The following is a 27,806-nucleotide window of genomic DNA, read 5'->3' on the forward strand; positions in this document are numbered from 1 at the left end:
TTGGTAGATTGTTAAGACTACGTTGGATGCTTGTTAAATGCTTGACCTACCCATCACCCGAACCTAATACCCTAGCTGTTATGGATCGCTTTATGCCCCGGTTTATTCTCTTCACCCCCGTACTACCCACAGGATGGAAGTGAATAGATTACCGCAAAGCAACGCTTCAACTGGCCTGGCCTCCTTGTAAGCTCAAAAGCTCACACCGAAGTCTGGTCTGAATGTGGCACTCCCCCTGCGTATCTGCCGATATTGACTCGCGGATTCTTTATAACAGTTCTGGCGTAAGCCGAGTGCTGGGGCCACATTTAATGCGGTTTTCTTTTAACACTGATGGGAGCGCTTTTTCCCTTTCGGGCCTTTGCGCGTCGACAGCATTATGCTATCTAACTGGGGTGCAGGGGCTGGACTGACGATATCATTGTCCGTAATCTGGTCCGGTTCACCACTGCGATCTCTGTTGCAGTTGTCACAATTTTTTGTGTAGATGTAAGCGTGAACGCTCATCCCCGGCCACCAGTACAATCGTTCTAATTCATATATAGTGTCTCGAAGCCCTCGGTGTAATGAACCCCATCCCATGTGCGCATCCTCTATCAAGATCTCTCTCCTATTCCTGTTTGGAATTACTCTGTCACCCACTCCAGGGAGTTGAGCAAAAGGAACGGAATTCGCATCAATAATGTATTTATTTTCTGTTGGATAGTTCAACGGTAATGCTGCATAGCTACCTGACATTGATACATTCGCGGCTAACAACGTTTCCCCATCTATTTGTTTACTTGTACGCCTTATTTTATCTGTTGGAGCCTGCTGATAGGCTGTCCCTGTGGCTTTGTAAGCCAATGAATTCCCTTCAACGTGAACGCCATCACGTTGATGACTCAGCGCGTCAGTCACGTGAGCCTCTGGTAGTTCTTTCTTTAAAAGAGCTATCTGTTCCCAAGGTTTTTAATGCTTTATTGTGTCACCTTTCGCGTCTTTGAAATCGTTTTCAACTCAACCCTGCAAATCTCTGTTGTAAGATTCTGCACAGTAGTACGAATCGCACACTATTAGTGTGGGGAATTCGCGATCGGTATTCTCCAGTGCCATCTTTAATGCTTGTATTTCAGCTCGCTGAGCTGTACAATAGTTTAGAGTTTCCAGTTAAGTGACTTTAGGTCTGAATTTGCCTTTGTGCAAACAACCTTTATTCATTGACACGTAGCATTACCTTCATATTTTCCATTTTCCGATAGTCTTCCTGTACCATTGGTATAAATTATATTCCTGTATGTTTGTAGAGGCAGAGTCTCAACTGGCATAGTATATTCGTCTTCAAATTCTAAGTGTTCTAGTTCTTTTAACCTTTCATGAAAGAAGTGTTCCACTTTTTCTGTAGTAAGTGAGGTAGTCCATTGTAACCATTCTTGGTCCAGGATCACTCGCATTCCTGAGATATGTCCTGTCAGTGCTTCAATTGATGGTACAGGAGAGAATAATCTTATTCTATTCTTCCCCATCAGTGCTCTCTCACTTTCTACTGCAGTCTGAATAGCTCTTACAATCTGTTCTTTTGAAGTAAGCTTCATTTCTTCGTCTGTATATACATGTGACTTGTATGCTATAGGTACCATTTCATCATCATTTAATGTTAGGTACATGAATCCACATTTCCCTAGGATAATTTGGATTCTTAGGTAATATTCAATATTTCGCTGCATCAGATTTGTTCTTGTTAACATGTCTGTATGCATGGAACGTAATATTCGTGTGTGGTTCGGTGTCCACCTATCTCCCTCAAATGTGGGCTGATCTAACACTTTCAAGTGTGAAATCCTATTGTCAAAATTTGGAACATAGTATTTTCCGAAATTAAGAAAGCCTATAATAGATTGTAGGTGTTAAAGTGTTTTTGGTGCTTGCAGCACCGCACATTTATCTAAGAAGTTGTCTGCCAGACATTTACCTTCACTTGATAACTCGTATCCCAAAAATAGGACTGTGAGGTGGGCAATTCTTGATTTTTTTTAAATTGAATTTGTACCTTTCAGATGCGAACCCAAGTACAATGGTGTTCACTCTTCTCAAATGTGTTTCCAAATCATCATCTGTAAGGTAGATGTCATCCACATATGATAATGCTTCATCATCATACATTTGTAGTAACTCTGCTACTCTTGCTGAAAATAGCCCTGGGCTATTCTTGAATCGCTTGGGGAGACAACAGAATTGTCTTTGGGCCCCCATATTGGAGAAAGCCGTCAAATACCTGCTTTCAGGTGCTATATTTTGTCAAAAGAATCCATTAGAGATATCTAATGTCGTTTTGTACTTTTTGTGCACAATGTTATTCATTAGTGCTGCACTGTGTGAATTTTGTACTGCAAATGTTTTGCAACAAGTGTTTAGATGTCTGTAATCCAATACTAGGCGATATGTACCGTCTGGCTTGGAGACAGGAAACAAAGGATTGTTCATTGGTGAGGTGCATGTTTCTATCACCCCTTGATATTCAAGTTGATCTAAGATCTCCCTGACTTGTTTTTTAGCTTCTTGCTTTATTGGATACTGCCTTTTGTGCAGTTGGTTGATTTTTCAACTGTATTTTATGTTCAGGGGAATCCTCATCCCTTCCTACATGATTTTTATATAGTGCTGAAGCCTGTGCTACAGCCCATTTTTTAGCATATGTATGTATCTTATGTATTGAAACATGTTTAGAGAAGGCAGGTCTAATTATTTCTTCGCCATGTTGGCACTCCCTAACAAACTCTGGTGGCCAGTCTTTTTTTGCTAGCAGGATGTCATAACCTTCTGATCATTTTTCCCAAAAGAGTGTCTTTATCTTCCTAGTTATGTCCCCTTCTATGTGAAATGTTATTTCATATATTCTATGGGGGACACTCACTCTTGTATCTGCAGTTTCCACCTGAATGCTTTCATTCATGTCCAATATCTCCAGAAGATTCATCAAGTTCTTGCGAATTATCGTTACCTCTGCTGCGCTGTCTAGCATTGTCAGAGCCCATTCTCCGTTCTTGAGTTGTGTCCTCAGAATCCTCTGCACCTTTCCCCCTCAGGCTTTCTACCTTCTTTTTTTCAAATTTTAATTTTTTACTTGGTAGAGCAGGTTCCTTGTCTTTGGACTTCACGTGCTCTTCTTTATGTTCTGACCTTCATCTTCTTTCCGATTTCTGCGAGGAAGTCTGAAAGGATCAAGAGGAACGTGTATCAGTATCTTGATATCTGTCAGGTTTTTTCAAATTATCTCTATTTCTAAGATTGTATCTTTTCCCAGAGGGCTCCCTTTGGGACATCTATCCACCCGTTCTGGAGATCTATTTCTCCTCTGGAGTGACCTTCCTCTGACTTTGAACTGTTTCTCCTTGGGACTTGTATCTTTGTTACCTTCCCATTTCTTTTTAGGAGTATTTATATTAATTTTAATAAAGGGTTTTCCTACATTATCAGGTAGTTGTGGTTTCAGTGATTTACCACCTAGACTATCTCTACCTAATTCTTCATAGCATTTTTCCATTATTCTGGCAAGTTCAGAAGGCTGATCTTCGATTGGTGTTTCCCTTAATTTTTAGCGGATCGCCACAGATGCTGCTTCTCCCCTTACATTGGCTAATAGTATACTTGAGACCTGCTTAAAATCTTTCAGTAATTTCATACCTAGATTTAAGGCTGGTTCTGGACCATATTCTGAATTTGCTTCAGGACGTCTGGTATTACAGCAATAGACGGAACACCATGTGTTTTTGTATAGATTGAAGCAAAGACCTTACCCCAAGTGTCACAGGCCTCCACATGTGGTGCGATCCCCATTGGTAAACATATTGTCAGAATCCTGCATTTATCATTAGGTGTACTCTCAGGGAATACTGCCTCTGTTTGAGTGATCTTTTGAGCCAACCAAAATAGAATCTGTTCTCGTTTGGCTGGTAATTTACCAATTACTGACTGTATAGTCTGTGGTGTTATTTTGTTTGTGTTCCCCTGATGAGAGGTGTATTGTGGAACTCTTACTGTCTGTTGGACTGTTAGAGTCCTCATGACATATTGGACTAATTGTCTGTGTATTTTAATCAGTTCTTTCAGCTGGGCCAAAAGTTCATCACGTCCTATTTTCTCCCTGTCAGGATGGGGTGTGTAACCGGCTAATATTGGCCACGTTGCTCCTGGTCTGCCAAGTGGACCGAGCCTACTGATGTGATTACTTGGTTGTAGGGCGCCATTAAACCACAGCACGTGCTGTTGGTAGGTTAGTGGAATTTCTATTTCCTCATAGGGAGAATATTCCTTTGGAGTTTCACCTGGTTCATAGTAGTGGAACTCATTTGTTGTAGTATCTGCTGCTGGGAATTTTATCCATGAATAGAATACCTCTGTCTGTCGATACTCATGTGCTTCTATTACAAACACACCTGTACCACCTGTAGCTGGTACTCCGTTGTTTATTAGTTTTAAAGTAAGATTATCTCTTATATTTACCGGAATGAGCCTCGCATCTTTGTTAGTTAATAAGATGCTGTCGTCATTAGTTATTAGCAAGTCAGCCATGACATGACTCTTGCAGCGGCATCATTTCCTTCATCTGTTGTCACCCACGCACTGGTCACGAGCCGCCTGGACTACGGAAACACACTATACGCCGGTACCTCCGCAAAACTCCAGAAAAAACTCCAACGCATCCAAAACGCTTTAGCCAGGCTCATACTAGACATCCCGCGTAAAGAACACATCTCTGGTCACCTGAAAAACCTCCACTGGCTCCCCGTAAATAAGAGGATTACTTTCCGCCTCCTAACCCACGCACACAAAGCACTTTACGATCTTGGGCCCGAATGCCTCAACACACGATTATCCTTCTACACCCCCTCCCATCAGCTGCGATCCTCCAACCAAGCCCTTGCCACGGTACCTCGCATCAACAAAACTACCATGGGAGGTAGATCCTTCTCCTACCTGGCAGCTAAAACCTGGAACTCACTTCCCACTCACCTTCGCCTTACCCAGAACCACCTAGCATTTAGAAAGCAACTTAAAACTTGGATATTCGAAAAGTAATTCCCCACCCTCCCGCTAGCGCCTTGAGACCCTATGGGTATGTAGCGCGCTATATAAATCTATTGACTTGACTTGACTTGACTTGACTTATTATTGCTATCCCCCATCGCAGTTATTTGGAGAAGCTTTTCATTTTCAGGTAACTCAAAGATCGGGGCAAAATGGTTAACCCAGGTTTGTTCATCAATTGCTACATCCACTGCTGGATTAGAATGAGTGTCCGCTAGAAAAGGTGACTTGCCTATGGCCCAAAAGGTGGTATTGTAATTTATGGCACAGCTTTTATGGAGTTCTTCCCACAGCTCGTCTTTTAATTCCTTTTTCCTTAGTTTTAATACACAGTTATATTCCTTTCTGAGGTGTGAGATTTCATTTTTATCCCTTACCGGTCGTTGAAGAGCCCATTTCAGTTTGGAATGGGCTTTGGTGCACCGTGTGTTAAACCACCCGTTGGATTTTACAGTCTTTGATCTTACATTGGCCGTCAGGGCTTCTTTAGCTGCTTGGTTGATTAACTGAAAAGTATCCAGAACCAGCTGGTGGTTACTTGTGTCCTCTAGACATTTTTTAATGGCTCCAAGGGAGTTCGTCACTATCTTAGTTGTAATTTGTAGTGGGCCTATTTTTCCCCATTTATGGGTATAGCCATTTAGTCGGTTTTTCAACAGATTTGTCTGGCCCAAAAACACCAATGAATTCCCTCTATCTACAGATGGTGGCAAAGATAGAGTTATGCTGTTTGGATAATGGTCGCTTAGTGCGATATCGTGTGTTAGAAATTTTAATAGTCTGGGGGGCGAAGGTGTAGTGACCAATATGTAGTCTATAGTGCTAGAGGATCCTCTCCCATTATAGGTGTTTGTTAGGGAAATTGGAGCTTGCACAAGTTCATTTGCTAAGCCCATTTCAAGATCGAAGATTTTTTCATTTAGGAAATTTCCCATCAGGGTATGATTGAAGTGGGTAAGTGGATTATTGTTTTCGTCCTCAATGCCACACAATCCGTCAGCACTATATCCACAGATATATTGATTAAAATCCCCACCGCATATTATATCTAGGTCCTTCCTTACTTTTCTTTTTAGTTCTACCAGACTGGTATAGATCTCTGTTAGTACATTTATGACCTCATCTGCAGCGAGGTTATTGTAGAAATTAACAAGGGCTATGGGGATAGTTTTATCTATGTTTAAGGTTATAATTTGATAGTTAGGTGCTACCTTAGATACATCGATTTTCAATGACCTTATAGTATTGGAGACGAAAATGACCAGTCCGCCCTTTGCTCTTCCAGAAATCGAAGGCAAAGCCATAGAGTAAAAACTTTTATAGCCCTCAGTATGGATCTGGGTAGTTAGCCATGTCTCCTGAAGACATATGATGTTAAATTTGCTAATAAAATGTATCCAAAATTCATTATTTGCTTTGGATTTCAAGCCTGCGATATTCCAAAAAAGCAACCGTAGCTCGGCCCTATCAATGTGTTCAGTTTTAGAGGGCCCTTCTGGGGTCACAGTGGAACTACCTACGGGATCCTGTCTGGGTTTAGGTTTCACCATGCTTTCATGAAGTTGGTCACTTTCTCCTCCTGATAATGCTATATCTTTTGGGTCTTTAATAGGGAGTCAGTCTTGTTCTTCCAATCCCGATAGTGGGGTAAATCGATTTACTGTGGGAAACATCTGTTGGAGATCATGTCTCTTACAATTCTCAAGTTGATGGGAAAATGGCACATAGGTTAAAGGGGGATAGAAAAAAAGCCCAGGGGAAGTATGTTAATTTCAGCTCTGACAAAGTAACTTCTGCCCAGCTCATAATGAATTCAGTTTACTAACCTAGGTGATCCAAAGTTAAGCACTATACAGTCGCCAGGACATGATCTTGGGCCAGAACCCACCCACTGCACCCTTCTTGCCATTTTAAAATCTCTAAATAGTGCCTCATCTAGACCTATTTTTGAACCTATCCAATGTAGGGCTTTATTTCTAAGCGCTTCCCATCCCTCTTCATCTGAAGTAGATTTACGTGGGACGTTTACCAGCACCACAACATAAGGTGTTGCTGCCGGTGGAAGATTCAAAATTTCATCCGGCCTTAGTTTTTTCGTAATCTGATTATCGGGCTTTGATGAGAGGTTCTGTTGTAAGAGAGGGGGAAGAGCGGGGGTACCTGATAGAATAGTATCTGTGGTTGCCTCAGCGGAATTATTGACATTTCCACAAGCTTTAATTTGGGAAGGTTTAGATGACTGAGTCTTTGGTCTTAAACTAGAACTTGTTTGGTTTGACGTAGTTCTCATTTCCTTCTTGGCTTATATTTTGATTACTTTGTGGGGAGTAAATATTTTTATTAAGCAGCCCTGAGTAAGAGGATAGCGTATGCTCAATTTGACTCAGTCTGTTTTCCATTTGGTCCAGCCTTAACCTAAGATACATATCCAGCCTTTCTAGTACTATAGTAAGGGACTTAATATCATTATTTACACTAGCACGGCCCTTGTTGTGTGCCCCCTGAGCGTGTGTCGATGTTTTAGATATCCCTCCTTTCCGCTTTTCTTGTTTGGTGTGTTTCTTTCTAGGGGTTACTGCTTCTGTCTCGCTGTCTAGAGGAGGGGGATGTGCGCTTGTGTCGCTTAGGGGGTTCGTCTGGAGCGTATTGGCCTGATGACCCGGATTTTTCTGTTTTTTCTGTGGGGGTTGTTCAATAGAATCTGAATCGCTTAAAGTGATTCTATCATCGTTTTGCTGAACACAACCATTTACAAAGGGTTTTGTTGGTACTATCTGTCTTTGGTTCGATGACCTGGCCGATGGATGAAGTTCCAAAGAATTTGCCTTTATCTGTTCCTCAGCTGTACTAATCTGATTTTCTAGGGTGCCCATTGCTACCGTTAGGTAGCTTAGCAGTGTTTTTTGTGTATCCGCAACGGCCCTCCCCCTGTCCTTAGCATTGGGGCTGACATGCTTCGTTTTTAGGTCTCGCCTGTCGATGCGCATGCGCATCGAGCTTGCGAGACTATGGGGGCTTAAACACTCTTTAACTAACTTGCAAGGAATCGTGGCGATTCCTTGCAGTGCCCGTGAAATTCAAGCTCAATGCGCATGCGCATTGAGCTTGAAAGCGCGTGAACATGCCCCCAGCCGCCTGCCTTGCATGGATTTTCCCTCAGGCGCACTCCTCCCACACCCCCGCTCCGCCCCCTCCCCTGCCTGCCGTGTCGCATTTCGTCACTTCCCTCAGCCGCACTCCAGGCCCCTGCTCTCCTCCCCCCTCCTCCTCCTACTCTCCTCCCCACTCTCTCTCTCACAGCCTCCACCACGCTGTAAATAATTCTTTAGAAAGCTTCCTTTTAATTTGCGGGTCTTGCTTTATCTCCCCCAGCTCCGCCCCCTCACTTCTTGGTTGCACGGCCGCTAGGCCGTGCCTCCCCTACTCTCTTCCCCCCTCCTCCTCCTACTCTCCTACCCCCTCCTCTTCCTACTCTCCTCCCCACTCTCTCTCTCCCAGCACAACCTTGCCGCAAATTTAAGTATGTGAGACAGCATAAACAACCAGAAAGGGTGCAGACGCTTTGGCCAGCAGATGAGATGTTAACTACAGAAAGTGAGAAGTCATCAGTTTTAAAATGTCAACGCACCAAGAGCCTATTTACTGTTTTTTTAAAGTCTATATTTACAGACCCTCAAATCTTACTACATAGCAGCCTGCATTTTTTGAGGCAACTGTCAGTGCTCACAAAGTTCCCCGCCAAGATTATGTGGGTGCAAACAGCCCACCTGGGCCCATATTGCCCCCCTCATGCTGCACAATGAAATCCATTAACTTCAAAAGAACTGGCACTTTATCCAACGCGTGTTACAGTGTCTACAGCGTGCCGCTTCACCGAGCAAACAGGCAGTACAATTAGTGAAAGGTCACACCTAGCATCTGTCGAGGGTTCACGCCGGGCGCCTTCCACGCTGTAAATAATTCTTTAGAAAGCTTCCTTTTAATTTGCGGGTCTTGCTTTATCGGAAACGGAGGAGCTGTCGCAAACTGAATACTTTGCTTTCTGTGCGCAAGTTAATCGTGTAAAAAGGGTTGTTCTTTGTTAAATCCACCTTTATGTTTAAGCTGATCGAATTTCTTACAGGTGAAAGTAATCTGGATACGCTAAGTCTAGAAGTCATGATTACAAGGCTATCTGTGTGCCACTTATGGGGGCGCCTTGTCACTGCCAGGTTGGAGCCTGTACCACGGCCTTGCAGCTGGCAGCCTTATCACAACTCCCAGAGGCAGTAGCATCTCTACCACAGCGTTCACCCCCACCCCCGCTACTTTCACATAACATCCACCACCCCATCCACCACCACCACCACCGCATCCACCACCACCACATCCAACACCACATCCACCATCACCACCACATCCACCACCACATCCACCACCACATCCACCACCACCACCACCACATCCACCACCACATCCAACACATCCACCACCACACCCACCACCACTACATCCACCACCCCATTGACCACCACCCCATCCACCACCACCACCGCATCCACCACCACCACCGCATCCACCATCACAACATCCACCACCACCACATCCACCATCAACTCCAAATCCACCTCCACATGCACCACCATATCCACCACCACATCCACCATCACATCCACTGCCACATCCACCGCCACATCCACAGCCACATCCACCGCCACCAGATCCACCACACCCACCACCACTACATCCACCACCCCATCCACCACCACCACCACCGCATCCACCACCACCACTACATCCACCACCCCATCCACCACCACCACCGTATCCACCACCACCACCGCATCCACCATCACCACATCCACCATCACATCCACCACCACCACATCCACCATCAACTCCACATCCACCTCCACATCCACCACCACATCCACCACCACATCCACCACCACATCCACCATCACATCCACTGCCACATCCACTGCCACATCCACCGCCACATCCACAGCCACATCCACCGCCACATCCACCGCCACCAGATCCACCACACCCACCACCACTACATCCATCACCACACCCACCACCACTACATCCATCACCCCATCCACCACCACCACCACCGCATCCACCACCACCACATCCACCACCACATCCACCACCACCACATCCACCATCACCACCACATCCACCAACACATCCACCACCACACCCACCACCACTACATCCACCACCCCATTGACCACCACCCCATCCACCACCACCACCGCATCCACCATCACAACATCCACCACCACCACATCCACCATCAACTCCAAATCCACCTCCACATGCACCACCATATCCACCACCACATCCACCATCACATCCACTGCCACATCCACCGCCACATCCACAGCCACATCCACCGCCACCAGATCCACCACACCCACCACCACTACATCCACCACCCCATCCACCACCACCACCACCGCATCCACCACCACCACTACATCCACCACCCCATCCACCACCACCACCGTATCCACCATCACCACTGCATCCACCATCACCACATCCACCACCACATCCACCACCACCACATCCACCATCAACTCCACATCCACCTCCACATCCACCACCACATCCACCACCACATCCACCATCACATCCACTGCCACATCCACTGCCACATCCACCGCCACATCCACAGCCACATCCACCGCCACATCCACCGCCACCAGATCCACCACACCCACCACCACTACATCCATCACCACACCCACCACCACTACATCCATCACCCCATCCACCACCACCACCACCGCATCCACCATCACCACATCCACCACCACATCCACCATCACCACCACATCCACCGCCACATCCACCGCCACCAGATCCACCACACCCACCACCACTACATCCATCACCACACCCACCACCACTACATCCATCACCCCATCCACCACCACCACCACCGCATCCACCACCACCACATCCACCACCACATCCACCACCACCACATCCACCACCACATCCACCACCACATCCACCGCCACATCCACCGCCACATCCACCGCCACATCCACCACCACATCCACAAAAATAAAAGCCATTGTTATTTGTAATATCAATACATCTAAGTCACATAAATACAACAAACATTGCATTACAAATGCTATAGGTGTCACATTTGCGAAAGTTAAAACTATTGACATTGTAACTGACAAAGCTATTAATTTTGCTATTTTCAAAACCAACACATAAATAAAAAAGTGTCATTTACAATAACAATCGCTCAAACTTTCCTAATGCGAGACCTATTGCATTTCCAATGCTTGTTCCCATTCCTATGCTCTCTAAGTGTGGTCCTACCGTCACAAATTACATTTAGGGTAAGGTACAGGAAATAAGTATTAGCCAAGGGGAATGGACCAGCCCAGCCCCGGTCGGCCACTGACGGGCACAGACGGGCCCGAACTTGGCCCAGGCTTAGCCTGGCGCGGCCCGCACGCGGTCCCATGGCGCGGGGCTGTGCTCGATTTTAAACGCCTCCAGGCGTGGGAATGGCGATGGTGGCTTCCGCCGCGTAGGGTCCTGGGGGTTGTGGTCCCCCTCCACACTGCGGCCGCGAAAGAATGGAGGCTGCTGCGGCGGGAGGGAGACAGCCAGCGGCAAGGGCAGGCAACAAGGTCAGTGTCCAAATGCCCCCAACAGTCTAAAAACAAACACCCGCTCCACCGGGGCTGTGCTCGATTTTAAACGCCTCCAGGAGTGGGAATGGCGATGGCAGCTTCCGTCGCAAAGGAACCTGGGGGTTGTGGTCCCCCTCCGCCCTGCGGCCACGAAAGAATGGAGGCTGCGGCGGCGGGAGGGAGACGGCCAGCGGCAAGGGCAGGCAGCAAGGTCAGTGTCCAAATGCCCCCAACAGTCTAAAAACAAACGCCTGCTCCACCGGGGCTGTGCTCGATTTTAAACGCCTCCAGGTGCGGGAATGGCGATGGCAGCTTCCGCCGCAAAGGAGCCTGGGGGTTGTGGTCCCCCTCCGCACTGCGGCGAATTGAACCTTAGTCTTTGTCATAACTATTGGATTTAACTTTGGATTCTTTTTTATTCATTTTTCCCTCTTTCACTTGAGCACTCACTCTTTGCACTATCTACTGCTCCTGGTAGAACTCTCCCAACCTTTCGGATTTACTGAATTATGTATATATGAATATGGATTAAATTGCGAATTTATATTACTAAACTGAAATCTGTTATAGGTACTTTTTTGACAAAACCGTAAACGCATTTGGCTTGTTGTTTTTCTTCCTTTTTTCTTTCAGGATTAAGTCCTAAAATGACCATTCAGATGTTAAGATGAATATTGCATCTACATGTGTTAGATAAATTGTGTCTAGGACCACCTTACTTTCTATATCATACGATACCTGGGTCCTTTGACCCTCTCTGGGTTATACCCCATTTTCTTAATGGCCCCCTCCGCACTGTGGCCGTGAAAGAATGGAGGCTGCGGCAGCGGGAGGGAGACGGCCAGCGGCAAGGGTAGCTAGCAAGGTCAGTGTCCAAATGCCCCCAACAGTCTAAAAACAAAAACCTGCTCCACCGGGGCTGTGCTCGATTTTAAACGCCTCTAGGCGCGGGAATGGCGATGGCGGCTTCCGTCGCGAAGGAGCCTGGGGGTTGTGGTCCCCCTCCGCACTGCGGCTGCGAAAGAATGGAGGCTGCGGCGGCGGAAGGGAGACGGCCAGCGGCAAGGGCAGGCAGCAAGGTCAGTGTCCAAATGCCCCCAACAGTCTAAAAACAAAGGTGTCAATAGAAAAGGCGCCAGGATACATCCCTGCCTCACACCTCTTGAACAAGGGAAGTGATTTATTGTGTTCCCCTCTTCATTAAATCTGACCTGTGCAGCGGTGTTCTGGTGGAGCACTCTCAAGATATTTATCACGCCTGGGTCGACACTGAGCTGCCCTAAACATTCCCATAGTTTCCTCCGATTAACCCGGTTAAAGGCTGCCGTCAGGTCCATGAAGGCCAAGTACACCATCCCTTTACTTGCCAAGGTGTACTTGGCCACCAGGTGGTATAGATTAAGGCATTGGTCCGTTGTGGATCGGCCATTTCTAAACCCATACTGGGTTTCCGAAATGATGTCATGTTCCTCCGCCCAATCTGTCAGACGGTTAAGGATAACCCTTCCCAGGACTTTCACAGTCACGTCTATTAACGAGATCGGACGGTAACATTGTGGGTCGCTCCTATTTCCCTTTTTAAAAATCGGGACTATAGTGGCCAAGGACCATGACCTGGGCATCCCTGCTTCCACTGCTGTATTAAGAACTCTTGTGAGTATAGGGGCCCAGAGGTCTGTCTGGCTATTAAAGACATCTGGCGGGATCCCATCGGGGCCTGGTGCTTTGTTACAGGTCAGCCCGTCTATTCCTGCTTTGATCTCTCCCAGGGAAAAGATGATCTGCGTGCTGATTGTGTTTTCTACATCTGGGCTCATTGAGTCTTCCGAGCCAGCATAATTGTACAGGCCTTTAAAATGCTCCTCCCACAATTACGGGAGAATATGACAGACCACTTTTGGTTTATTTGATTCCTGGAAGCAAGGATCGTTAATTACTCTCCAGAATTTGTTCGTATCCCTGCGCTCTGCAGCATCTTTTAGTGTCTCCCATGCCTGATTCTGAAGCCTGGTCTTACGCTGTTTAATGCCCCTTTTACAATGTGCCCTGCACTCCACCACTTTACTCTTATATTTGGGGATGGTTTTAAGTGCTAGCTTCAGTTCTCTCTGAGCCAGGGTGCATTCATGGTCAACCCATCTAGGGAGCAGTGGGCGGGGTGATGCAGCAGAGATAGTTCTGGGGGCTGTAGTCTCCCCCCTCGGCGGTCACGTGGTGTTTCTGGCAGCGGGGGAGACCAGCAGCCGATGGCCAACAGTGTTGGCGGCGCGTCAATGCAGGTAGGAGGTCACCAGTGATCGAGTGCTTGCCCCAAAGAAATTAGAAACAGAAGCTCCCGCTCCACCGAGGGAGCACCGCTCCTTTGAGCACCTCCGGGCGCGTAAGTGGGCGGAGGTGGGCGGGGTGATGCAGCAGAGAGAGTTCTGGGGGCTGTAGTCTCCCCCCTCAGCGGCCGCGTGGTGTTTCTGGCAGCGGTGGCGGGGGAGACCAGCAGCCGATGGCCCACAGTGTTGGCGGCGCGTCAATGCAGGTAGGAGGTCGCTAGTGATCGAGTGTTTGCCCCAAAGAGATTAGAAACAGAAGCTCCCCCAGTTAGTAAAAAAGTAGCATTAGTCTTGGCTGCTTCTGCTGCACCCAGAGTCTTGTGGGTCTTTTCTGTCTAATTTTTCTGTCTGGAAAAAAATTGTGTCCTGTTTTTCTGCACCCGGTAAATCCAGGTGCAGAAAAGCCTAACAACTGATAATCAGGTGGGATATAATGAACACATGAAAGTACTCCTTAATTTCACTGCCCTTGATTCAAACTCTGTACCATAGTTGAGGGATAGGTCTAGGCATAGTCCTCGCAATACACAATAGATTTGTGTGCGGCAGAGGACAGAGCTCAAAAGTCAGGATACCAGATACAAGTAGGTGGTAACTCAGGGCAGGGGGAAACGCCTGTTGTCCATGGAGGGGAAATTCCCATCCTAGAAATCTACATTAAAAAATAATTAATAGTATTCTATTTTAAATATCTGTTTGGTGCCAGTCCATATGACTTTAATTTCTGCTTTTGGGATTCTATGTTACAAGTCCATAGGCTACATGTATCCTTTCTGAGCTTAATAAAATGTTGGAAATTCTTTACATCCTCACTCCTACATCCAAGTACTCTCAGGCTACCATTCTACACTCTACTCTGTCTGAGGAACAGCTCAACATTTTCAAAATTCTGCAATTCTGCATTGATATGGCTTGCAAATTACTTTTGGGGAAATGTACATGTATTAACTATTTAATTTTAATACTATAGGTGATTGAAATTACGGACGAAGAAAGCAAGATTGAATGTTAGTGCCATAAGAAGGATTATTTTGAAAAACTAAAGAACATCCAGCATTCTAAGTTTAAACAATTTCCAAAATCTAGATGTGGCGAGGAAGTGGGAGCTGAGGAAAGTACTATGCCTGTAAGTGAAGTCTCTAATTTTGCATTTCATTAACCCAGAGCAAAGTCATATATGTCCACACAGCATCAGAAATAATGCCAGAAAGACCAATCACCACATCCTCATCTGAAATATTATCAGAAAGACAAATTGCCTCAGCATGACAGAATAACGTTCATCTAAAGCACGCATGATCTAAAGCACCATGTAATTCCAGAGTGACAGCACACACTGCATAAAAGAAAGATATAACAAAAGGTTTCTTCTGCAAACCATCAAAGAAAAGAAACTGAAAGAAGACTCCGAAGCTGACACGCTAACAACCAAAAGATTGGAAAATCACATTTGTTCAACAACCGTTTTTAGCCAGTTACGCAAGTTTGAGGCTATCTGCCTCGGGATATAACACCTCGACCCACTCTGCTCACTCTGGTGAAAAACTTAAAAATTCACCACTTTATTGTGTTCATGACCATCTCAAATTGTTTCCTTTTTATTGTGTACTGTTCTGTAATTCTATGTAAATCGCCTCAAAATTATCTGTTGTGCAGGAGTGATATGTAAAACTGTTAAATATAAAAATGGATTGAGAGCACCGTTGCTCTATAGCTAATGTAAATAAATCCTCGTCTTCAGACATACAATCCTTAACCTTACACCAAACATAGAAAGGGTAAAAGGAACTGATGTTCTGCGACTGGTGAGCCACAATATTACTGTGCATGTTCTAATGTTCTCAGTTACTGCCATTACGCCAGTGCAAAAAGGTACTTCTCAGTTTAATCATTAAATATCAGACTAACACCTTATCACTGCATTGCTAAGAACCTATGCAAATAGATTTGAGAAAAACTTATGTCACAAAATAAGTTGCTGCCGGAGAGGCTATAACCAAAAGACTGTTATCTGCTAGTAACATTTCGACAGGTTTTAAAGGGCTACATTCAGACATATGTTGCTCAATTCAAGTGTTAAGAAGATTACACACAATTTCTTTTAGAGATAAATGCTGAACATTATCTAAACAAGCCCGATTCTACAATTGGGTTCACTCTTACCGTGGCATATAAGCAAGAGAAAACTAAATGTAGAGATATTAACTCTAGGAATACACCTTATAAAAACAAGGGCTGTGAGAACAAATTCAGTGTTAAAATCCACCTCAATCAAAGCAAAATAACCCAACTTGGGGAAAAAAGTTACCTGTGCCAAAAAAGATTCAGCCATAAATCTCATCTCACTGAATTTGAGAGAATGCACACTGGGAAAAACCTCTCTCAGTGCTCTGAATGCCAAAAAAGTTTCAGAGATAAATATTATCTCACTGAGCATATGAGAATCCACACTGGGGAAAAACCTTATCAGTGCTCTGAATGCCAGAAAAGGTTTAGTTTAAAAGCGAGTCTATATCGACATGTGAGATTCAGCCATAAATCACATCTCACTGAATTTGAGAGAATGCACACTGGGAAAAACCTCTCTCAGTGCTCTGAATGCCAAAAAAGTTTCAGAGATAGATCTTATCTCATTGAGCATATGAGAATCCACACTGGGGAAAAACCTTACCAGTGCCCTGAATGCCAGAAAAGGTTTAGTTTAAAAGCGAGTCTATATCGACATGTATTAACCCACTCTGTGGAAAAACCTTACCAGTGCTCTGAATGCCAGAAATATTTCAGTGAAAAAAGAGACCTTACTGTACATACAAGGACCCACACTGGGGAAAAACCTTATCAGTGCTCTGAATGCCAGAAAAGTTTTTGTAAAAAACAAAGTCTTTCTCAACATGTATTAACCCACACTGGGGAAAAACCTTATCAGTGCTCTGAATGCCAGAAAAGGTTTTGTAAAAAAAAAAGTCTCACTGAACATGTATTAACCCACACTGGGGAAAAACCTTATCAGTGCACGGATTGCCAGAAATGTTTCAAAACCAAAACCTGTCTCACTCGGCATAGAATAACTCACACTGGAGAGGAAGCTTATCAGTGCTCGGAATGCCAGAAATGTTTCATTGACAAAAACACTCTCACTCATCATATAAGAACCCACACTGGGGAGAAACCTTTTCAGTGCTCTGAATGCCAGAAATGTTTCAGTGTAAAATTCAGACTCACTGAACATACGAGAATCCACACTGGGGTAAAACCTTATCAGTGCTCTGAATGCCAGAAAAGGTTTTGTAAAAAGCAAAGTCTTTCTCAACATGCAATAACCCATTCTGTGGAACAACCTTATCAGTGCTCTGAATGCCAGAAATGTTTCATTGAAAAACGCTATCTCATTCTGCATATAAAAAAGCACACTGGGGAAAAACCTTATCAGTGCTCTGAATGCCAGGAATGTTTCAGTATAAAAAGTAATCTCACACGGCACATGAGAATCCACACTGTGGAAAAACCTTATCAGTGCTCTGAATGCCCAAAAGATTTCAAACGTAAATCACTTCTAACTGCACATGTGAGAGTCCACACTGGGGAAAAACCTTATCAGTGCTCAGAATGCCAGAAATGTTTCAGTGACAAAGGAAGTCTTTCTCGACATACAAGAACCCACACTGGGGAAAAACCTTATCAGTGCATTGAATGCCACAAAAGTTTCAGTGAAAAAATCAAGCTCACTCACCATATAAGAACCCACACTGGTGAAAAACCTTATCCATGCTCTGAATGTCAGAAATGTTTTAAAAACAAACTCCGTCTCACTCTGCATATACGAACCCACACTGGGGAAAAACCTTATCAGTGCTCTGAATGCCCAAAAGGTTTCAAAATTAAATCACTTCTAACTGAACATGTGAGGTTCCACACTGGGGAAAAACCTTATCAGTGCTCTGAATGCCCAAAAGATTTCAAACTTAAATCACTTCTAACTGCACATGTGAGATTCCACACTGGTGAAAAACCTTATCAGTGCTCTGAATGCCAGAAATGTTTCAGTGAAAAAAGAATACTCACTCGGCATACAAGAACCCACACTGGGGAAAAACCTTATCAGTGCATTGAATGCCACAAATGTTTCAGTGAAAAAACCAAGCTCACTCACCATATAAGAACCCACACTGGGGAAAAACCTTATCAGTGCTCCGAATGCCAGAAATATTTCAGCCGTAAATCTAATCTCACTGCACATGTGAGAATCCACACTGGGGAAAAAACATTATCAGTGCTCTAAATGTCAGAAAAGAATCAGAGGTAAATATAGTTACATGCACAATAAGAAAACACACCATCAAGAATACTTCAGGACTCCAAGTGCCAGAAAAGCATCAATTTTAAATGCAATCTCGCCTACATGAGCAGACGCACACAGGGAAAAAATATTACCAATGCTGTGAATGCCAGAAATTCCTATTTGATAGGCACAGCCTCACTAACCATAAGCAACTCTATACTGATGAAAACCTTATGAGTGCTCTGAATGCCAGAAAAGCTGCAGAGAAAAACGCTATCTCACCATGAGAAACTCCACACTGGAGAAAATCCTTATGCCATAAAAGCTTGAATCTTAAAGACACTGTTATGCTTCACGAGAGATCCCACTCTGGGGAAAAACCTTATGAGTGCTCGAAATGCAAGCAAAGTTTTGGTCACAAATGACTTCTCACTTGACATGAGCGAACTCACACGGGAGAAAAAAGCCTTATGTGTGTTCGGAATGTCAGATAAGGTTTAGTCTTGAATACAATGTCACTTCACATGAGAGAATTCACACTGGACTAAAGCCTTATACAGGAGGGGAAAGCCAGAAACATTATACTCAGAAAGGAGATCTCACTAAACATGAGAAATGCATCCACACCTGGTGAAAAGTAAGGTATATCTTGAGTTGCAGAAAAGCTTCTAACAACCTGACTTTACATGAGAGAGCACATATTGTAGTTGCAATAGGATTAATCAAAAAATTCTTGCAGGATAACTTAGGCTGCCCGCATGCAACCTCCAAAGAAATTTCAGGCCCTGAAAATGTTTTAATTGCATCAAAATCCACAATTTGACTATCTGAAAGTTACAAAACTCTCAAGGTTTTTACTTGACACAGAGAAGTGTTAGTACTTGCAAAAAACAACTAATTACCAAAAAATTCACAATATTAATGTCTTAAATTTTCTCCGCCCAAAAGGTTTCTACTCACCCTTGTTTCTTAACATATGACTTGAATCTAGATTTTCATGATAAGATTAGGCCTAGGCGGTGTTCCTCAATGAAGAACTCCGCAAAGTGTCAAAAAAACTCAACCGAGGGGGGCGTGGCCAAGATGGCGACGGAGTGAGTCGCTCTCTGCGTTCCCTCCGGCGCCGACTTCAACAAAGCACCGAATAGCACCCCCGGGACCGTGCTCTGACCGGTGGTTCTGCTGCCAGGGGGCACCGGAGCATGGTGGCTGAGTTCTGGTGGCGGCGCTAGTCCATTGGAGCGTCCAGCGAGGAGAGGCGCGCTCTCGGAGCGGGAGCGGTGGAGGGCCTGTCCGACGCCGGACTGGCGTAGGAGGGAAGCCGACAGGAAGTGCAGGAAGAGCGGACGCCGTAAGGAGATGGAGGTCGGCCCGATGCCTGGAGCGGCACCTCAGTAGCCGGCGGGATCTCCGGAGGTCGGCGTTTGCCCCGCTGCCCCCTCCCCGTGAGTCGAGCTGTGTGGAGCGGCGGCGGAACCAGGGGCTGTATGCGGATCGGAGGAGCGGAGGCCCTGCAGTACGGAAGGAGGTGAGCGCCTGGTGGCAGCCGGAGGGGGCTCAGGTCCGCGATTTGGCACGCGGAGGTCGCCGGCAGAGCCGGGCTGCTGGACAGGACCTGCGAGGAGGCGGCATTGGGCTCTGGCCGAGTGCGAGGACGGCCTGGTGCGGGATGGGCGGCCCCCCCTGAGTGGGCCCACTGAGGATTGCAGCCACACGTAGCCTACGTGTAAAGGGCACACTGCACGGCGGCGGCCTATGGAGGAAGGGGAGGCGAGGCTGCGGCCTACGACCTGAGTGAGGCTCGGCTCGGAGGGCCTGTGCCGAGCAGCGAACCTGGGCGCCATACCATCGGGGAGCAGTGGCCCGGGCCTGTGAGGCGCACTCTGGTCTTGGGGGACACGCGCACCACTGACCTGTGACCTGGTGGGGGCTATCGCAAGATCTGAAGGGCTGGCAGTGGAGTGGAGCGGACCTGCTATAGCGGCCCCGGCACCTCGGAGGAGGACACAGGGAGGTCCGCGGTGTGGAGCGGGGGAGGAGGGGGCCCGCCTCGGCCACCTCACCTCGCGGACGGCTATTGCGCAGTGGGTTGTGGTCGCCGGCGAATTGTGGACTGCTTGGGGAGACGCACACGACCGACCTTGTGATGGCGAACAACCAGAGGAGGGGGAAGACTAACAAGGATGGCCTGACCAGGGGCTCCCAGCTCCCGCCATCGCCTGGGGCGAGTTCCTCCTCCGCGTCGGGGGACGGTGAGGCGCCGGTCACAAAAGCATTCATGACTGAGCTGTTTGCCTCCATCAAAGATGACATCTCAGAGCTGCGGTCCCAGCTGGCGTCGGACCTTAGGGAGGTGAGGAGAGACCTGGATGGGGTTGGCGAGAGGGTAGCCACCCTAGAGGACCGTGATCTTAATTTGGCTAATGATGTCCATCAGCTGCAACAGGATGTGCTGTGTCTTAGGGAGCAGAATCTGAACCTGCAGTCCCATGCGGAGGACCTGGAGAACCGCTCCAGGCGGAACAACGTCCGTATTAAGTCGGTGCCGTGGGACGGGGAGTCCGGCGATCTGAGAGGCTATGTCCTGGCGCTGTTCCAGCAGATCTTGGGCGACGACGAACTCACTGATGTCAAGATGGACAGGGCCCATAGAGTTGGTCTTCCTAGGCGCGGGGGGGGCCCTCCGCCAGACATCCTAGTCTGCGTCCACGATTTTCAGTTGAAAGAGCGCATTCTGAAGAAGGCCCGGGAGGCTTCGTCTATCCAGTTTCGTGGGCACCACCCGCAGTTGTACCAGGATTTGGCGGCTTCTACTCTACAGAAACGGCGTGAGTTCAAACCGGTGACTGCCTTCCTGCGGGACCGCAATATTGCTTACTCCTGGGGCCACCCGTTTCGCATCATATTTCGTTGGAACAACAGGCTTGAACAGATCAGGTCCCTTCAAGTGGCAATGGATCTGCTGGGGATCGACGGACCGGAAGCTTCACATGGCGATAGGAGTCCCTCTACGAGGGGCCGGCGACGGTCCCCCTCCTGGCACAGGGTGGGCGGGGAGGGGGGGGGAGGGTGCCTGACAGGTCCACCAGCATGCAAGAACGGAACGACGCGGTGGCCTCGGTTGCCACCGCCACGCTGTCTGCCTCTCAGCTTGGTTCCGGGGCGGCGTGATTTCTGAAAAAGGATCTGGCTGGCGCCGGAGGGGCGCACCCCTGCAGGTATCGTGGGTTCGTATGTACTTTGTGAGAAGACGCCCAGGTACGAGATTTCTGGGGGACATCGGCCGATGTCTCCTCGCTATCCCATGGAGGACTCTTTTGGACTTTCGTTGGTTTGTGAGGGGGTTTCCGGGGGGGGGGGGTCTTGGGGGGGTTGTTTGGGGTGTTGGGATTGGGGGCGAGGGGGGGTGTTGGTGGTGACGCGGACGTGTTGTGGATAGTGTTGTGTGGTGGTGAGAGGGAAGCTGGGAGGTGCTGTTGGTATGGGAGATGCGAGGCGGGTAGGCATGGGACTCGAGGTTGGGACAGTGGGGCGGAGGGCTGGCGGGAGCCTGATCTTAACACGTGTTGTCACCAGGGCATCACTCGGCAGGGGTGGAGGGCATGCCCCCGAGATATAGAGGATTCTGTTTTTTTGTCTCCCGATGCCTGTTAGCATAGGGACCTGGAATGTTAAGGGACTGAACTCTCCGCAGAAAAGGCAAAGGGTGTGGAAATATATAACGGACCACCAATTAGATGTAGTGGGTCTGCAGGAAACTCACCTTACACGCACAGATGAGCTGCGTTTTAAGCATAAGGCGTATCCCCTAATTTACAGATCCTCTGCGTCCACAAAGCACAAGGGGGTGGCCCTCCTCTTCCATGCTTCGCTGCGCTTCCAGCCTGTGGCGATACGCACGGACAGGGAGGGCCGCTGGTTGATGGTGAAGGGGCTGGTTCAGGGGAGGCTCTGTACTTTTGTTGTGCTGTATGCTCCTAATACTGGCCAGAATAAGTTTTTGCAAGGTTTACTGCATAAAGTGGGGGATTTTGTTGAAGGGCAGTTGTTCCTCATGGGGGACTGTAATTTGGTGTGGGACGGGGCGCTGGACTGTTCTGGAGCTCGCAGGGCGGATACTGGTGTGTTCTCAGAGTTGTCACGGCAGAAAGTTACGGAAATGGGGTTGGTTGACGGGTGGCGGTTTCTACATCCAACGTCCAGGGACTACACGTTTTTTTCTCATGTACACCACTCATATTCACGAATGGACCACATATTCCTTAGCCAGGCTCTTAGAGGAGATGTCCTTGACTCCACCATACTGCCCCTCTCGGTCTCGGACCACAGCATGCTAGTACTTACTTTGCGCTGGTCGTCGGCGGGCACCGGGCAACGGAAATGGTATTTCCCGGCTTCGGTGCTTCGGGACGAAACCTCTAACAAGGCGCTGCGGGTGGCCATCAGGGAGTTCTTTGCCCTCAATCCGCCGTCTGATACCTCGGTACCCAACACGTGGGATGCCTTTAAGGCGTCCATCAGGGGCACTTGCTTGGGCCTTAACGCACAACTCAATAGGATGAGACGCAAGGAGAGGGAGGCCCTGGAGGCTGAATTGGCTTCTCTCGAGCAGGCGCATAAACTCAACCCCTCGAGGGTGACCCTCCGGCCTCTCACGGCGGTACGGGGGAAGCTGAGGGCCCATTACAGTAACAGGGCGGAGTTCACCCTACTGAGGTTGGGCCGACAGTCCTACTCTTGTGGCAACAAGGTGGGGAGGCACTTGGCCCGACAGCTTCGTGACAGGCGGGAACGTGAGTACATTGGAGGGATCCGCGACTCTGCTGGACAACTGCAGCATCGGGACGAGACAAAGGCGGCCATCTTCGGTCACTTTTACTCGGACCTCTACAAGGGGGAACAACTGGACGCGGCTGCCCAGAAAGAATACCTGGGACGTCTGCCCCTTCCGCAGGTGTCTAGAGAATGGAATGAGCTCTTAGGGGCACCGATTACCAGGGAGGAAGTGCTGGCTGCTATTAAGAACTTGAAGCTTCACAAGGCGCCCGGCCCGGACGGTTACACTGCTGTGTTCTATAAATCTTACGCTTCCGAGCTCTGCGAATTCTTGGTCACCCTGTTTAATGACGTGGCCGCCTCTGGTTCTTCCACTGGCTCCCTGGCAGAGGCGATGATTACGGTCTTGCCAAAACCGGGGAAGGATCCGGCACATTGCGCCTCCTTTCGCCCGATAGCGCTTCTTAACTTAGACGCCAAACTATATTCGGCGATCCTGGCACGTAGGCTACAAGACCTTATGCCGGCGCTAATCCATCCGGACCAGTCTGGCTTTATCAAGGGGCGCCAGACGCATGATAACACTCGTCGGGTGGTGCATCTCATAGAAAAAGCGGAACGATTTCGTATACCGGCAGTCCTAGTGGGCCTGGACGCCGAGAAGGCCTTCGATAGGGTGGACTGGGGGTTCCTATTCAATACCATGACTGCCTTTGGTTTTTCGGAGACCTTCATCACTATGGTGAGGGCTAATTACTGCTGCCCCCGGTCCCGGGTTGCGGTGAATGGTCATATGTCAGCGTTCTTTGCTCACACTCGAGGCACTAGGCAGGGTTGCCCTCTGTCCCCCCTGCTATTCGCGCTGAGCATCGAGCCGCTGGCGGTAGCGGTGCGGGAGCATGGCGGGATCCGGGGTCTGCCATTCGCGGGGGAACAGCATAAGATTTCGCTCTTCGCGGACGATGTCTTGTTCTCTATTACTGATCCGGAGAGCTCGCTCCCTTGCGTCAGGGAGGTCTTGTTGGAATTTGAGGGGGTGGCAGGCTTTAAGGTCAACTACAGCAAGTCGCACATCCTGAATCTTACCCTGTCGCAGGTCGAGAGGGACCGGGTGCGCCCACTGACTCCGTTGGCCTGGGCCACAGGTTCGATTGTCTACCTGGGGGTCCATCTGACTCCGACGGTGAGCGGGCTGTTCCAGGCCAACTTCCCGTCTTTGCTGGCGAAGTCCCGGGCGGAATTGGATAGGTGGAAGCCAAAATTTCTGTCATGACTGGGCAGAATCCACGCCGTGAAGATGGTCCTCCTCCCTAAATTCTTATATTTGTTCCAAGCCTTGCCTATCCCCATGGGCAGCGATTTCTTTCGACGGCTCAAGACTTCTTTATTGCGCTTCGTGTGGCAGGGGGGTCAGGCGCGGGTCTCCTATGCAGTTCTTCGTCGACCGAGATCGGAGGGTGGGGTTGGGCTCCCGGATCTGCAGTTATATTACAAAGCGGCGCAACTGAGAGTTTTGGTGGAGTGGTCGCAACAGACCTCCGAGAAACACTGGCTCCATATGGATCGATGCGTTGCCGGTAGGTCAATCTGGGACCTAGCCTGGAAACCGAAGAGGGACCGCCCTCTCAATGCATATATCAGCACGCCCACTAGCACGGTGTTGAAGGTGTGGGACTCACTAGCGGGAGATGACCGTTGGACCACGTTCCCTTCACCGTTTACGCCCTTGCATTACAACCCAGCTTTCCCACCGGCACTACATGAGGGGCCGTTTACGGTGTGGAGGGAGGGGGGATGTCGGGCGTTGACCCATTTGTTCCACGGCCTGGACACCCTCACTTTCGCTAACTGTATGAGAGATTATGGGGTCCCCCAGACTGAACGTTTCCGGCATGTTCAGCTGCTTCACTGGGCTACGTCACCTGGAGTAGTGGAGGCGGCTACGAGACCACCGACGCCGTTTGAAGCCTTTATATTGCGGGCGTCTGCCATGAAGGGGGCCATTTCCTTCATTTACCAGCTGTTGCTTCAATCGACAGTAGCCCCTCGACCTCGTTATATGGGGCAATGGGAGGAACTGCTGGGGCGAGATGTCTCGGACGCGGAATGGTCGGCGCTGTGGCGCGATTTGACGACCTTTAACCATTCCTTGCACTTGAGGGAGGCCCACCTCAAAACGATCATGCAATGGTATATGTGCCCGGCTAGGCTTCACCGCATTTTTCCGGGGACCTCAGATAGGTGCTGGAGGGGTTGCGGACTTCTGGGGGACTTCCGCCATATCTGGTGGGACTGCCCGGTGATCCGTCCGTACTGGGAGGAAATCCTCTCCCACATGAAGGACATATTGACTTATCCCATTGATGAATCTATGGCCTGTGTCCTGCTAGGGCTGCGAGACCCTGGCCTCGTTTATCAGACCAGGGCAGATAAAAAGATTATGTGGCTATGCCTCGGCGCAGCGAAGCTCACACTGGCTGCGGCCTGGAAGAAGAAGGAGGCCCCGGCGGTCTCATTGTGGCATGCGCGGCTGTGGAGGTTGCTCAGTCTGGAGAGAGTGGCGGACATCTTCCTGGGCCAGTATAAGAATTTCCGATATCAGTGGGGTCCTCTGGTTACGTTTCTTTCTAAGGGGTTACCCTCGGCCGTATGTCCGGCTTCTTTGAGGTCGATGCACCTCTTTCAAGTGTAATGTGGATATGATTGAGTGTTGAGTGAATGGCGTCACCACCGGGGGGGAGGGAGGGGGTGGGATGGGGTTGTTGGTTGTTTTGGTTTTTTTGGGCTGTGGAGGACCCGCGAATGGATTATTTGCACCGCCTGTATGGAACTTGGAGGTCTGGGGTCCGGCACATTGCGGCACTGGTCATCTTAGCTGGACTGACCTAATGATAAGCTGGTAGAACACTGTGTACAGTGGCCCTAATTGATATGTTGGCTCGAGCCTGGACTGGATATGCGTATGATATGATATGGTTTGGGTCATTGCTGATGTGCGTACAAGGAGTTTACCTTGCTTTTGTGCACTGTGCGGTTCCCCCGCAGCCCTATGTTTATTCTCCTATGCAACTCAAAAATAAAAATTTTACAAAAAAAAAAAAAAAAAACTCAACCGCTCTACGCGGAGTTCTGCGAGCAGCGGAGTGTGTTAGGGTCATGCCGTTCGTGGTGATTTTGATCTCCGATTGTTAGTCCCGCCCTGTAAAATTAATTGTGAATGGCACCATGTGCAGCGCAAGAGGGTGCAGCTGCTTCTACTCGAGCGGCAGCTTTGTCAATGCGAAGGAAGGTTTCTCAACGCGAGTGCTAGTGACCTGCCGCGACTACTCGCATTGAGAAATCCGACAACGAATCTCGCCAGGAAGTTGATTTTTGCTCGCCAACTAGACCTTGACAAGCGCGAGCAAGGAAAAATCCCATCAGGAGGTGGATTTTCCTCGCTCCAGTACATGGCGTTGAAGAGCAGGAGCGTGGAAAAAAACCTCGCTACGCTCCACAGCGCAGAGTTTTTAGGAACTCCGCAAGCTCCGCTGATTACAGGTAACTCTGCTAGCGGAGTTCACCACCCGGAATTAGATAATATACGACAGCAGGAAAACCTAACAAACCAGTTACTTGCCTTTCTGGTAGATACTCCTTTACCTGCAGATTCCTCACCTTGTGAGTATTTCCCACATGCCAGGATGGATCCACAAACTTTACAGCAGTCCTGCTGCACGGGGGCTCTCCCTCAGCAATGGGTGCCCTGCACAGGCAGGCGCCAGCATTCTCCTTCAGGCGGCTTCTCCGGCGGCGGCGAGCGCAGGACTTCTTTTCGAAACCGAAAGTCCCACCCGCTGTCAGTACGGTGCCTGACTTCCTGTTTTGCCGCGGGCTGCGGCGGTGATCTTTTCCAGCAATAAAAGGGGTAGGCTCCCTCATAAGTACAAATATACAGCGGGGTGGGCACCCTCATAATCAGGCAAAGTCGTGGGGTGGGCACCAGCGCATAAATTAAAAATAGCACGCTATGACGCAGGGTGGGCACCTGCACACCATAAATAACAAGATAAACGGGGTGGGCACCCACAAGGCTGAAGAGGAGAGGGGAATCCCTACGAGGGGGATTCCCTCAGCCCAGGCTGCAGCTCCACGCTGCTTAGACCCCAGGCTCTCCCTCGCTGGGGGCACTAAATCAAAAGCACGCCCAGTCTTCATATAAAGCGCAGGAAGGCTGTAGCAAGCCTTGGTAAAATCAGAACACAGAGCAATAGGTACAAGGAGTCCTGGGCATCAGGGAGGGCAGTGTAGGGCCCATGGGCCAGCACACAGGGCACTCCAGCAAGGAGACAGCCCCCATGGGGTCCCTCCTGGGCCCCACCAGCAGCAAGCCCCTCTCTGTCAGGATCCAAAAGTAGAAGGGTCCCCAAGAAGTCCTCCAGGAATCCAGGGGCAGGGCCCAGGGAGGCAAGTCTTCCCTTGGGCCCCAGCAACAGCACGCCCCTGGTAGATTCAAGTAGCAAACAAGAACATTTTCATGGGGTCACAGCCCCTTATTTATACAGCTAAATCCCTTTGTGACACTGCACAGGTCTAGGAGAGAACCAGTTATAACTGGTTCAGGAGCACTTGAGCACTTTGTTTTGCTCAGCTCCTCCCCTCTAGTCACAGGACAGGCCAGGGACATCAGACGCACCACAGGAGGTGGAGCCAGCATTGTGACGGGGA

At 48.6% G+C, this 27,806-nt stretch overlaps 1 protein-coding gene across 6 annotated transcripts in view; it reads left to right on the plus strand.

Moving 5' to 3' along the window:
- Nucleotides 1–16,358: 16,358 nt before the first annotated feature.
- The window catches only part of LOC147737368 (uncharacterized), a 96,395-nt gene continuing 84,947 nt past the window's right edge, over nucleotides 16,359–27,806 (plus strand). Inside the window, exons 1-3 of one of the 6 annotated variants that reach the window (XM_086925932.1) lie at nucleotides 16,404–17,372; nucleotides 17,451–17,672; nucleotides 17,757–18,323. In XM_086925932.1, coding sequence (XP_086782058.1) covers nucleotides 16,404–17,372; nucleotides 17,451–17,672; nucleotides 17,757–18,323 — 1,758 coding nt within the window. Of the gene's footprint in view, nucleotides 18,324–27,806 lie in introns of those variants that run through there. The other 5 variants (XM_086926005.1, XM_086925849.1, XM_086925969.1 and 2 more) reach the window with 5 other exon arrangements.

This window comes from Lissotriton vulgaris, chromosome 1_1 (assembly GCF_964263255.1).
Source record: "Lissotriton vulgaris chromosome 1_1, aLisVul1.2, whole genome shotgun sequence".
Lineage (NCBI taxonomy): Eukaryota > Metazoa > Chordata > Amphibia > Caudata > Salamandridae > Lissotriton > Lissotriton vulgaris.